This window comes from Cimex lectularius, unplaced genomic scaffold, assembly GCF_000648675.2.
Source record: "Cimex lectularius strain Harlan isolate CLEC.00 unplaced genomic scaffold, Clec_2.1 scaffold131, whole genome shotgun sequence".
Lineage (NCBI taxonomy): Eukaryota > Metazoa > Arthropoda > Insecta > Hemiptera > Cimicidae > Cimex > Cimex lectularius.
Window position 1 is genome coordinate 665,070 of NW_019392685.1, and position 13,465 is coordinate 678,534.

The 13,465-nt window shown below is 37.4% G+C and overlaps 1 protein-coding gene across 1 annotated transcript; it reads left to right on the plus strand.

The window, feature by feature from the left end:
• Positions 1-6,651: 6,651 nt before the first annotated feature.
• Positions 6,652-7,102, plus strand: LOC106662994 (pollen-specific leucine-rich repeat extensin-like protein 2). Its single transcript, XM_014387455.2, has 2 exons — positions 6,652-6,759; positions 6,819-7,102. The coding sequence occupies exons 1-2, from the start codon at positions 6,748-6,750 to the stop codon at positions 7,071-7,073; spliced, it is 267 nt and encodes an 88-aa protein (XP_014242941.1). The 5' UTR covers positions 6,652-6,747; the 3' UTR covers positions 7,074-7,102.
• The last annotated feature ends 6,363 nt before the right edge of the window (positions 7,103-13,465 follow it).

A 13,465-nucleotide genomic window follows, 5' to 3' on the forward strand; every position in this document is an offset into this window, starting at 1 on the left:
CCTAATTTACGCCAGCTCGCATAATGTGGCGCGGCGAGCCCTTGCGGACCGGAATCTTGACGGCGTCTTTCACAGTTTGGCGACGTGTACAAAGCCCATTTAAAATATTTAATAATAAATATTGCCTTGATTGTAACATTTCAAATTCTATTGATCAAAATAAGCAAAATTAAATAAAAAACTGCTGAAATAAATAAATTCTGGCTTCCGGTCTGGACACTGTCGTCTAAAGGTCGATTCACACGCGCCAGTAACGTCACAGTGCCGTGACCGGCGTTTTGTTCCACCGGCGGGTTTGAAAACATTCTTCTTGGAAACTGAACTTTGTTCACACTCACCCGGCGCGCGACCGTGGTAATGCCAACAGTGCTGCCGTGGTCACAGGACAGGGATGGTCGGATTTCTTTTTGACGATATTTTACAGTTTTCGCGGCCGTCCGATATGAACGAGGAAAAACCCATTGAGTTGGTGGGAAATAAACATGTGTTGTTTGATCAAGCAAATACATGGAATCATATTTCAAGAATATTTTCCGTTATGCAGAAATGAAAACAGAAGAGTAAAATACGTGTATATTTCAGTAGTATTTACATCATGAATAGAAAAAGGGTATAATAAATTATGAACTAAGATTAGAACTTGTTTTAAGGTTATTGGCTATTTGATAACCCCGGAAGTGATCCAGCATCTGAATTGAAATAATCAGTGAATGTTTGTCGTTGCGTTCCCTCCCTGTAAATGTAAATTTTGTAGTGTTCGACTTTCACTCTTCGAATCCACTTGGGAAGTAATGGAATTATATTTTTTATATCGTATTTCTTAATGTAAGAAGGTTAAATCTTAAGTTGGTAAGCAAAATTTTGCTCCATCTTTCACAGATTCTTTGTAAAGTGTAAACTTCTGTCCCTCTCTTGTTCCATGTTCGATGAACCCACTTCCTTTATCTCGCTTGTGGTTCCTTTTCTTCATCCAAAATGAGTGCGATAAATAAAAGTTCATCATCTGAAAACATGGCCATTTTGAACACTCAAGTCCGCTGCAAGGCACGGATGAAACACTGACCAGCGTGGATACAGAACCCGTTATGATCATAGTGGCCGGGAATAAGGGCCGTCACGACACTGTCACGTCACGGTCACGTCACTGATGTCTTTGAATCGATCTTAAGAAGCATTTGTAAAAAATAAAGTGGAAATTCTTTTTTATTATTAGTAGATTGAACGTATTTACATTTCTTTTGAAAGAAAGAGAAGTTAGGTGGCTATTAAACGAATGAATTGATTTTTTGAAGTCGTGAGAAGAGTTCAGGAATTTAGAATTATTACTATAATTTAGAAAAAACCTTATTCATTTTTTTACCGACGTTTCCGCCTTTATTCGGGCCATCTTCAGGGCCTGAGTGAATTACAAAACATATGTTGATTGGAAAAAGTACAACAAAGATTTAAATAATATAAATTTTGAACCAAGTGTTTCATAGTCACATAAAGTGTGAAATAGTTCTAATTATGTGATTGTAACAGGGTGAAAAAAGCGGTAAATCTGGAAAATTTTACGGCTCGGCCACGAGGTAAGCACTGCCACCGTGGTCAAGATGGAATAACTCAAACAATCAAATTAAAAACACCAAAACGGTTTATAAAATATATACACGCACAAAGGCCTCTCTGTCACCCTTACTTCCTGACAGTTGGGCTGGAAATTTTGTATAAAATTTGGTAAGCGGAATGTTTACGTTTTAATTTAAATTGTATTTAATTTGCTTTTAACTTAGAGTTTGTTTCGTCCCGCTGTTACGGGTGCTACCAGTGTTTACAGTTTGTTTTGTATTTTTCATTTTCATAAAAACGGTTTTTCTTTTTCTCAAGTGACTTCACGAGTTCTCAACCGCCAAAAAGGCAACACACCCACCGTTTTTAAAGTTCTATGTTTCAGGCAGTAATATTTTGTATAAGTTTTTTTTTATATTGTGAATCTGATAGTTTAATTTTAGTTATAAAATACGGTGCTATTATTACTAGTCCACCGCACTATAATCAGTTGTGTTCTGCCTCTTGATATACAACGACCGCACGCTTTGTCTCCTTTCACCGCAGCATCAGTGGACAGTACTTAGGTCTTTCTCCCACAACCGCAACGCTTCATCGCATCTGTATAAACTGCTCCAAATGAATATTTGTAATTTATTCTTGTTTTATTAATTTTAATTAAATGAATCGATATAGTCTTGTTAGTTGGATAAAACAAAATAGAAAATACAAACCAAAAACAATCAAACGTTAATCCATAATTTTTAATAACCACTAATTTCGTGGTCCGCTTGACCAATTAATACATTAGAATTAATTAAGGTTTTTAGTTGAGTTAAAAAAGTCAATGGCTCGAGCGGGATTCGAACCCACGATCTTCGGCTTGATATGCCGCTGCTCTACCACTTGAGCTATCGTGACCTCGATCCTCTCTTATAATATATAATCCGTTCAGTATCGAGTTATCATTGTTTAATTATTTTAATTGAAGCAAAGTCGGGAAATCATAAAATATCAGAAAAAGGGGAGTAACTCCGAAAATTTTGGGATTAGGACCATAGTTAATTAGGACTTTTTGGTTGTATTTTGAATGTAGGATCTGCTGGCAAAGTTTGTAACACTGGTTATGGGCATCTGCTTGTTGATAAATAAATAAATACTGCGCAGCAATGTAGGATCGATTGAACTTCCTTAGAATTCCTCTTTAAAAGGGACAACAGGGCGAATTTGGCGTCGTTGGTTTATTTGAGCTGATTTTCAGCCGTGTCGTTCACCCATTTCACAACGGTATCTGCATACCGAGGAGCCACTATCCGATGGAAGGGTCCGGAAATTAAAAATGTCACTCCCGGTTATCTGAAGACGTCCGAAGGGAGGCATTTTCGATTTTGTCCAACTCTCTAATTGATTCTCCACGGCGGGAAAATAAACGCTCCCGGATCGTCCATCCCGAGCGCGCAACAGGTCCTTTTGTTTGGTCAATGAAAAGCCGGGCTTTTATTGAATTAAGGCCGGCCCAAGTTCGGCCTAATGCCACCGGTATGTAAATCCTTTCAACGCGTTGCTCAACTCCTTCGATAAATAAAATCAGTGCAACACAGCCTTCAGTGGGACAAAGACAACTTTCAACAGGCGGTCTGTTTGCTCTGCCCTGCCCTCATCGAATCTGTATCAAGGCTTTTATACGGTCTTTAACTCAAATCGTACCTAACTTGACAACAATTGACGCAAAATATTCAATTATAATACAACAGGGACAAAAAAAGCAAAGATTTGTTGTCTTGTGCTGACAAATTTCTTGTAAAGAAAGTGATATTTTTACTACCTTAATCTTAAGCTACTACCAACCAACCATATAAATAAAACATCTTCCTCAAACAAACAATCATTTTCTCTACTTCTTAATTTACCAAAAAATAACGACAATATTTTTGTCCAATTACAAATATTTTAAATTTTATCCTTGACCCCATCAGGTTTATTATCCCTTAATACAATTATAATTTATTCTTGTTCAGTTTCGTTTTAACTTAGTAATATTAGAGATTTGTCAAATTGAGCTCTAATATTTTTAGGCCACAAAACCAGTAAATGCCGACCTTGGTAAAAAAAGCACCAGCACAAATAATTAAAAAAATCTCAGCTTTTTTCTTATTTTTACACTTGTTAATAACGCTGTTGTCCCTAAAAATGTAAAGCCCTGAACACTTCCTTCATCGCCTGCCCTTTTTTTCCTCCTAGTATTTTAGGATTCGTTTTGAATATAAATTAATTTATTATAATTTTTTTACCACCCCACGCACTACGATATAACAGGATAGTGTGGGTTTCTTCATTTATACTTCTCATGCTAATTCCTAATTTTTTAAAAATTATTATTAACTTTATTAATAGGATGACCTAAAATTATCCTCGAATTGGTTTATGATATACACAAACGAGATGAATCTTAAGTAAACAGGGCATATATTATTATAAAAATAATAGAAAGATTGATGTCGGTGTTATTGTTATGAGACAGGTCTTGCCTCGCCCTGTTTATAGCCCTGGCGTCGTTTGACAATACTACTAGCTTATCGCATCAAGTTTTAAAGGCAAAAAATAGACGAAGTAGAACTGCGGTGCAACAAAAAAACCTATTTTGTTTGACATGGAAAAAGAGAGCATTTACTCGCCCTGTTTATATCCTTGATGTATATCCGTTTGGCTATATTCAGCCAGAAGCAGATACGTATTGGAATTTTCCGTGCATCATTTGAATTTGGAAAATAAAGAAGACACGGCTGACTCGACCGGTTTATACCCTGATGTTGAGAATTCTGACTATACACAACTTGATGAAAGATGTAAACTTTTTAAAACAAAGTACTACGTCGTGAATTTTCCTGTACTTTATTTGAATTTAAAAAGAAAGTAGATACTCTTAACTCAACCTGTTTATTACTCGGTTAAGCCATGTGATTCAGATTAGCGACTACGTTTTGATCAAAAGGATTTCTTTATAGCTCTATTGCTGCAACAAGATAGCTTTCCTGCACATAATTTTTTTTTGCATCTAAGCATTCACCCTTGACTCGGCCTGATTATTTCCCTGATGTTGAACCTTGAGACTTTCCTCAGCCTGCGACAGAATGCAAATTTTAAAAGGAAATTCTTAAACTTCGGACTCTTCTGTCACCACCTGCGCGAATATTGTTTGATAAGAGAGATGACATCCTCGACTCGCCCTGTTTAAAACCCTAACGTTGAGCCAACTGACTCAATTGCAGAATGCGATCTTTGAAAAGCGAAATATGGAACTGGTGCTGTCACCAGAAAACCCACTTGCACCAATTTTTTTTTATATGAAAGGAGACATCCTCGACTCGCCCTGTTTATATCCCTAACGTTGAGCCAACTAACTCACTTGCAGTATGCCATTTTTGAAAAGCGAAAAACTACAACAGGAAATATTGGAACAGGTGCTGTCACCACAAACCCCTCCTGCACCTATTTTTTTTTAATGGAAACATCCTCGACTCGCCCTGTTTATACCCCTGACGTTGGGCCTTTAGACTTTAGTTAGCTTAGCTTGTGATTTTTTAAAAGTATAATGCTAAGCTCGTCCAGTTTATATTTCTGGTATGGAGCGTTCCGATTATACACAGCTTGAGAAAATATCTGGTTTGGTTAAAGCAAAGTACTACGTTTTGAACTCTCCTGTTTCTTATTTGATTTTATCTCGACCTGTTTATATCCCTAACGTTGAGTCAACTGACTCAACTTGTAGCAGTATGCGATCTTAGATAAGCGAAATATTACAACAGAAAATATTGGAACAGGTGCTGTTATCAGCTGCGCGAATTTTGTTTGAAAGGAGAGGAGACTTCCTCGACTCGCCCTGTTTATATCCATAACGTTAAGCCAACTGACTCAACTTGTAGCAGTATGCGATCTTAGATAAGCGAAATATTACAACAGAAAATATTGGAACAGGTGCTGTCATCAGCTGCGCGAATTTTGTTTGAAAGGAGAATAGTCATCCTCGACTCGCCCTGTTTACATCCCTAACGTTGAGCCAACTGACTCAATTGCAGTATGCGATCTTTGAAAAGCGAAATACTACAGCAGGAAAAATTGGAACAGGTGCTGTCACTACCTGCGCAAATTTTGTTTGACAAGACAGGAGATATCCTCGACTCGCCCTGTTTATATCCCTGTCGTTAAGCCAACTGACTCAACTTGCTGCAGTATGCGATCTTTGAAAAGCGAAATACTACTGCTGTCATCACGAAATCATCCTGGGCGAATTTCGTTTGACATGAAAGAAAACATCCTTGACTCGCCCTGTTTATATCCTTAATGTTGGGCCTTAGACTTTAGTCAGTTTTTACAGCATGTGGTTATTTAAAAGCAAGTATTGAGCGTTCTCATTTTACATAGCTTGAGGAAATATGTGGTTTGCTTAAAACAAAGTACTATGTTTTGAACTCTCCTGTTTCTTATTTGATTTTATCTCGACCTGCTTATAACCCTAACGTTGAGCCAACCGACTCATTTGCAGTATGCGATCTTTGAAAAGCAAAATACTACATCAGCAAATATTGAAACAGGTGCTGTCACCACAAAATCCTTCTGCGCGAATTTTGTTTGAAACGAGACATCCTTGAATCGCCCTTCTTATGACCTTGACGTTGGGCCATTACATTTTAGTCAGGTTATTTCAGCATGTAGTTATTTAAAAACAAGTATTGAGCGTTCTAACTGTACACAGCTTGAGGAAATAGGTGGATTGTTTAAAGCAAAATTTACGTTTTGAACTCACACATTTCTTATTTGATTTTATCTCGACCTGTTTATATCCCTAACGTTGAGCCAACTGACTCAGCATGACAACGTTTTTTCTTATAGCAAGATTGACAGTTGCTTTAAGTTTTTCTTCCTTTGGTGAAATTCTGTATCCATTCTTGGAAGGAAATTGCATTAATTTTAATTTAACATTCAGTGCTGACTGCATTAATAATTTCATGAATATGCCAGTTGAAATATAATAACGATTAGCATGCCGTTGATATCTCAGGTGATATAATTGCCATGGAGGGTTCATAAAGTGAAAATTACTTTCACTGCCTCCTGCCAAAAGTCATTTTGTGAATTCAGCCCACACCGAAAGTGTCATCGGACGGGTATAAAGCCGAATTTCAAGCTCGGAACCTTTCAATCGACTCCTTGACCGCCATGAAGTCCCTCGTAAGTCCAGCCGTGAACTGGGTCCGTTTCGAACTTTAAACCGGTTGTCTATTTTTCAGATCTTCCTGACCTGCATGGTGTACGCCTCGGCTCAGCTGGTCCACTTCAGGCCGCATGCAGTCCCTCCGCATGTGCACAGTTTCAACACGTACAGGGCCGTACCGCCTTACTTCCTCGTACCGCCTCCTCCTGCAGTACGTGCAGTCCCGCCAGCAGTTCCTGCAGCAGTCCTACCGGCGGTTCCTCCGGCAATCGGTCCTGTCTATACGCCTGCGGTTCCTCCAGTTCTTCCTCCAGCTCCGGTCCCAGTATGACTAAAAACCTAGCAAAATTTCTATCTTAAATAATAAATTAAATAAAATTATTTTCTCCCTATGCGTTTTTTCCTAAAAATTTCTGTTAAATTTCAAATATGAATGAAAATCAATCAGAAGCCAGATAGTTTTACAAGCCTAAGTTAAAGAGCCAAAACTGATTTAACAGCGAACAACAAGAACCAGTGAAGCAAGTGAGTGTAAAGATTAAAAAACCCACTAAAATTCTTTAAGTAATCAAAAAATACCGTATCTCATTGTAACACCTTTATTATATATTTTCATTGAAATGGATTAACTTTACAATTTTTTTGAGTGTATAAAATTGAATCGGTCATCTACTGAACCATTGACGTGCTTCGTAAAGTCCTAACAAACGTGACATATTTATTTCTTGTACAGTAAATACTGAAGTGATAAACTTTGTGAAGAATGTCAGCCTTTGAGTCAGGAATGTAAAGCGTCTCTATAAAAATGATGTATAACATCTCATCGTGCTTTATTAAATTGGGCTGATAGTTGAGCATATTTATTGTTTAATATGTAGCCGAAGTTTTGTCATTTAGCTTTTGAGGGAGACGTCTCAAATGTTCAAACGCTTCTTGGTATTCATACAAATTTCAGAAACACATTTCATTCGCTGTTCATCACTTCTTTTGCTCTGTCTCTCTCTACTTCTCATATCTTCTTCTTTCTCTCAAACTCTCTCACTCTTTCTCATTTACTCTCATTATCTATGTATGTATCCCTGTCTGTTCTTCTATTTCTTGCTCCACATATTGTGTTTGAGGTTTATGAGGTTTTCCCTATACGCATCTTTCTATGTGCTATCTTATAATCATTCTTTCCCTCTCTATATTTCCTCTCTCTCCTTCTTTCTTGCTACTTTACTTTTATCACACTCTCTACTCTTATCCTTGCTTTTCCTTTCTTTTTATTTCTAAACTCTCTTTTTCGCTAAAGATCCTTGGATATCTATCTTTTCTCGTTCTCCATTTGTTTTGTCTCTCTCCCTCACTCTCTCTACCTTTATCCTTGCTTTTATTTTTTTTAATTTCTGAATCAATTTTCTTTTGGTCCCAGGATATCTATTCACTCGTTTTCCATTTGCTTTCTCTCTCTCTCTCTCTCTCTCTCTCTATCTATCTCCTTCTCTTTTCCTTTCAATATCCTTTTCTGCCTTTGTTTCTGCTTACCTTCTAGTTTTTTTTCGTTGTAGATTTCTGCCTATTTACCTTTCCGTTTCGTCATTTGCTCTCTCTCTCTCACTCTCCCTCTCTTTCTATTTTTTCTTTTTTTTCTATCACTTTCTTTTTATTTCTCTCTCTTTCCCTCTCGTTCTCCCTCTCTCCCTTTCCTTCCTTTTTCCTTTCACTCTCCTATTCTACCTTTATTTCTGCTTGTCTTTTAAATTTCTTTTTCGTTGTAGATTTCTGCCTATCTAACTTTTCTCTCTTTGTCTCTTTTTCTTATTCTCTCTCTTTTTTCTCTTGTCCTTTCACTCTCCTTTTCTACCTTTACCTCTGCTTCTATTAAAAAAATCTTTTTCGTTGTAGATTTCTGGCTATCTATTTTTTTTCTCTTTCTCTCTTTTTCTTTTTCCTCTCTTTTTTCTCATTTCCTTTCACTTTCCTTTTCTACCTTTATCCCTGCTTGTCTTCTAAATATCTTTTTCGTTGTAGATTTCTGCCTATCTAACTTTTCACTTTTTTCTTTTTCTCTCTCTTTTTTCTCTTGTCCTTTCACTCTCCTTTTCTACCTTTAGCTCTGCTTCTCTTCAAAAAATCTTTTTCGTTGTAGATTTCTGCCTATCTACCTTTTCTCTTCTCCATTTGTTCTCTCCCTCTCTCTTTCTTCTTTTTACTCTCTCTCTTTCTTTTTATTTCTCTCTCTCTCTCAAACACACACACACGCACAAACTTAAGTGTGTATACGTGCGTATCTGAGTACTGCAACCTCAGGATTTATAATCCCATGTTAGTAAATCTTCTAGCCTTTCTCTCTCTGTTTAATTATTCCTTCGCTCTTTTCATAATATGTAATTTGCAGTAGTCAAGATGGGACTGCGGTTGGGTAGGCAAGGGGAAAAGATTTTTTCAATTTCGATAGCCGTTCCTCGAAACGAGGCACGTAACCGAGTAAATCGGCTGTTAATCACCCGACGATCCTCGTCTTCCAATCTGCCGCCCTGGTCGTCGGATCCACGAAAGTGGGTGAAGGCCTCGGAGATTGTTATAAGCGGGCCCGAATGGAAAACAGTTACGCAACGGGTGCGTTCACCTCACAGATACGAATCACAATAAGTGGCCGGTCTTTCCTCGATCGTTTGAAATTTCAGAATTTCCATTAGACAATGAAACGCCCCAAAAATAGACACGAGAGGCCTTAGGGCTTAGAACAATAGATACAAACCGATACAAAGCGGACCGTACAATGAATAGGATAAAGCCTCCTTTGATTAGAGTCTCAATGAAATATGTGACTTGATTCTGAAACCAAATAGAATCGAATTCTAACCTTGATGTCGGCTCATTCGAGGGCTGGCTCCTACAAGGTACCTTCACGCCACAAAAACTAAAACTTGGATACTTCAAAACTTGCCTGCACCAAAATAAGGAACAGTAGTACCAGAAAGAGGAGAGATAGAACTACCAGTCAATGCTGACGCAATATTTTAGCTACATCAGAAACCAATATAATTTTTAAACAAGTCTACAAAAAATCTTTTTCGTTGTAGATTTCTGGCTATCTATCTTTTCTCTCTTTCTCTCTTTTTCTTTTTCTCTCTCTTTTTTCTCTTGTCTTTTCACACTCCTTTTCTACCTTTATCCCTGCTTGCCTTCTAAATATCTTTTTCGTTGTAGATTTCTGCCTATCTTTCTCTCTCTCTCTCTTCCTCTCCCTTTACTTCCTTTTGCCTTTCACTCTCCTTTTCTACCGTTACCTCTGCTTGTCTTCAAAAAATCTTTTTCGTTGTAGATTTCTGGCTATCTATCTTTTCTCTCTTTCTCTCTTTTTCTTTTTCTCTCTCTCTTTTTTCTCTTTTCCTTTCACTCTTCTTTTCTGCCTTTATTTCTGCTTTCCTTCTAATTTTTTTCGTTGTAGATTTCTGCCTATCTATCTTTTCTCTCTTTTTATTTTTTTCTCTCTTTTTTCTCTTGTCTTTTCACTCTCCTTTTCTACCTTTATCCCTGCTTGTCTTCTAAATATCTTTTTCGTTGTAGATTTCTGCCTATCTCTCTCTCTCTTTCTCTCTCTCTTTACTTCCTTTTGCCTTTCACTCTCCTTTTCTACCTTTACCTCTGCTTGTCTTCAAAAAATCTTTTTCGTTGTAGATTTCTGGCTATCTATCTTTTCTCTCTTTTTCTCTTTTTCTTTTTCTCTCTCTCTTTTTTCTCTTTTCCTTTCACTCTTCTTTTCTGCCTTTATTTCTGCTTTCCATCTAATTTTTTTCGTCGTAGATTTCTGCCTATCTATGTTTTCTCTCCTCCATTGCTCTCTCTCTCTCTCTCTCTCTTTCTTTCTTCTTTTTCTATCACTTTCTTTTTATTTATTTCTCTTTCCCTCTCGTTCTCTCTCTCCTTCTATTTTTTTCACTCTCTTTTTCTACCTTTATTTCCGCTTGTCTTCTAAATTTCTTTTTCGTTGTAGATTTCTGCCTATCTACCTTTTCTCTTCTCCATTTGTTCTCTCCCTCTCTCTTTCTTCTTTTTACTCTCTCTCTTTCTCTCTCTCAAAATAATAATTTTTATATAATTTTTAAAAAAGTTCAATCAGGCTAATATAAACTGAGATAGTATAAAGAGAGAGACCTAATAAAAAGGGCAAGGGTGAAGACCCAGTGGAGGTTAACTGATGGACACAATAAAAACAGGCTGAATCCAGCAAATATGAAAAACAAAATCCAAATCCATGGATTTTATAAATACCCTGAAAGTACATAGTAAGCCTATGTGACGAAAAGTATATTGTCCTTGTACATGCATTTTACCTCAGCAACAATCATAGCTAAAACAGCTATTCCCAGCAAACATGATAAATCATAGTCAAATGTATGGAGGCTAATAAAAATCCTGATCCTAGATCGGCCTCTGGCCATGTCAGGTAGAAAAGAATATTGGAAGCAAACAGCTTTTTTGTCATCTCAGGATGAAAATCTTCTACCGTGCACAGTAAAGCTCAATTCGGCTAATATAAACTGAGTCATAGTAAAATTTGTAGTTGCTGAAATTGCTGAAGGTTGATAGTACGACCACACTATTAAAATAAGGGAAACGACAAGAAGGGTGTACAATAGATTGAGCGTAACAGCGAAAGTGGAATATGGACTTAGCACAAAAGCGCTCGCCACAATCTATAAAAGTGTCCTCCCAATAGTAAGTTATGGTGCAGCCGGATGGGCCAAACGACTACCTAGCAAAAGCAAAGCTATAATAGAGCAAAGCCAACGAATAGCTATTATAAGAACCACAAAAGGGTACAGGACGATTTCAACGCATGTCCTACAAGTAATAGCCAACGCACCGCCAATTGACCTAGTCCTTAAAGAAAGGGTGGTCATCCACCAAAAAAAGAAAAATGAGGCTATTGATATAGGAGCAAGCCAAGGAGAAATAGACTGGTTCCGAAGCACAACGGGGAAGGAGGCAAAAGAGTACTTGGGAAAAATGACAAGGGCATAACGGCAAGAAAGATGGACAAATAGCAATAAAGTTCGGCTAACATTCAAATTTTTCCCAAGCGTTGAAAAAAGACAAAGAAAAAAGACACCCCGACTACTGGACCACCCAAATGCTATCAGGACATGGAAACTTCGCAAGCTATCTTCATAAATATAAGAAAAGAGAAAGCCCTTTATGCTCTGTCTGCAGCACTGAAGAAGACGCCGAATATAAACTCTTCAGCTGTATCAAATTCAAGCCAGAAAGAGAACGTTTGCGAAAGACCACCACCTCAGCAGAATGGCCGCCTAATCTCCAAAAGCTAGTCTGTGATATCAAATCTTTTGGAGCACTAAAAGACTTTGCCTCAAATATGCTTAAATGAAAAGTCCCTATTTATTCTATTTATTCTAATTATTAAGTCCTAAATATTTTGTTAGAATTTTATTACCGTTATTTATTTATTGCATAATTAAACCTAGGTTTAGGTTTAGGGTTCCGGGCTGTTTTCCTCTTCTTAGTAAGAAAATTTTAGATAATATAAATAGATAGAAAATAAAACCAAGGAAACGTAAATGTGCAAGGGGAAACCAGCAAGGGAAGACCATTTTTTTAGGTTCTAAAATGAAAATATGGTCCCTTCAAAAACCGACCAGCGGTCTCGCCTGAAGGAAAGATCGTTGGGAGGTATATTTATCCCATTTATTTGAAATCCCTTAGATATACAAATTAGATTAACCTAAAGCGTTTGTCCGCCGGTATGGGGTCTTCCTCAGGTACGGCGGTGTGGTGGAAAGGGTAAAAAAAATAAAGTACGACCACACTACAAGCAGACGCAAGACGTTGTCGAGTTAATCGTAAAATGGTGTGAGCTTGCGAAGCTAAAGGTAGCCCAGAGCAAAAGCAAAGCTATAATAGAGCAAATACAACGAATAGCTCTTAAAAGAACCACAAAAGGGTACAGAAAAATTTCAAAGCAACGCCAATAGTTCTTGTCTTTAAAGGAAGCAAAAGAAGAAAAATTGTCAATTGATATAGGTGCAAGCCACGGAGAAATAGACTGGTTCCGAAGCGCAACTGGAAAGTAGACGAAAGAATACTTGGGTAAGATGACAAGGGCATCATGGGAAGAAAGATGGACAAACAGTAATAAGGATCGTCTGATATTCAAATTTTTCCCCAGCGTTGAAAGGAGATAAAAAGCAAAATGCCTACAACCCGAATACTGAACCACCCATATCAGGACATGGAAACTTCGCAAGCTCTCTCTATAAATTTAAGAAAAGAGACAGCCTTTATGCTCCGTTTACAGCACTGAAGAAGACGCCGAATATAAACTCTTCACCTGTACCAAACTCAATGCAGAAAGAGAACGTTTGCGAAAGACCATCACATCAGCAGAATGGCCGCATAATCTCCATAAACTAGTCTGTGATGCCAAATAACTTGCAGCACTTGACTTTGCCTCAACTACGCTTAAATGAACAAGTCCCTATTTATTCTGTTTACTAAGTCTTAAATAATGTTGTTATTGTTAGTTTTATTGCCGTTAGTTATTTATGTGTAGTGTTTAGTGACCGTTACTTGATGATTATCTGGAGGTCGTGAGATTCGGTCTGGTGTGACGTAGGTTTTAGAAAAACATTTTCTTTATCGTGCCAACGTTTCGATCTTTATTGAGATCATCTTCAGGGCTCAAAGTGTTTGTTTTTCGTGTAGATCATCTATTCA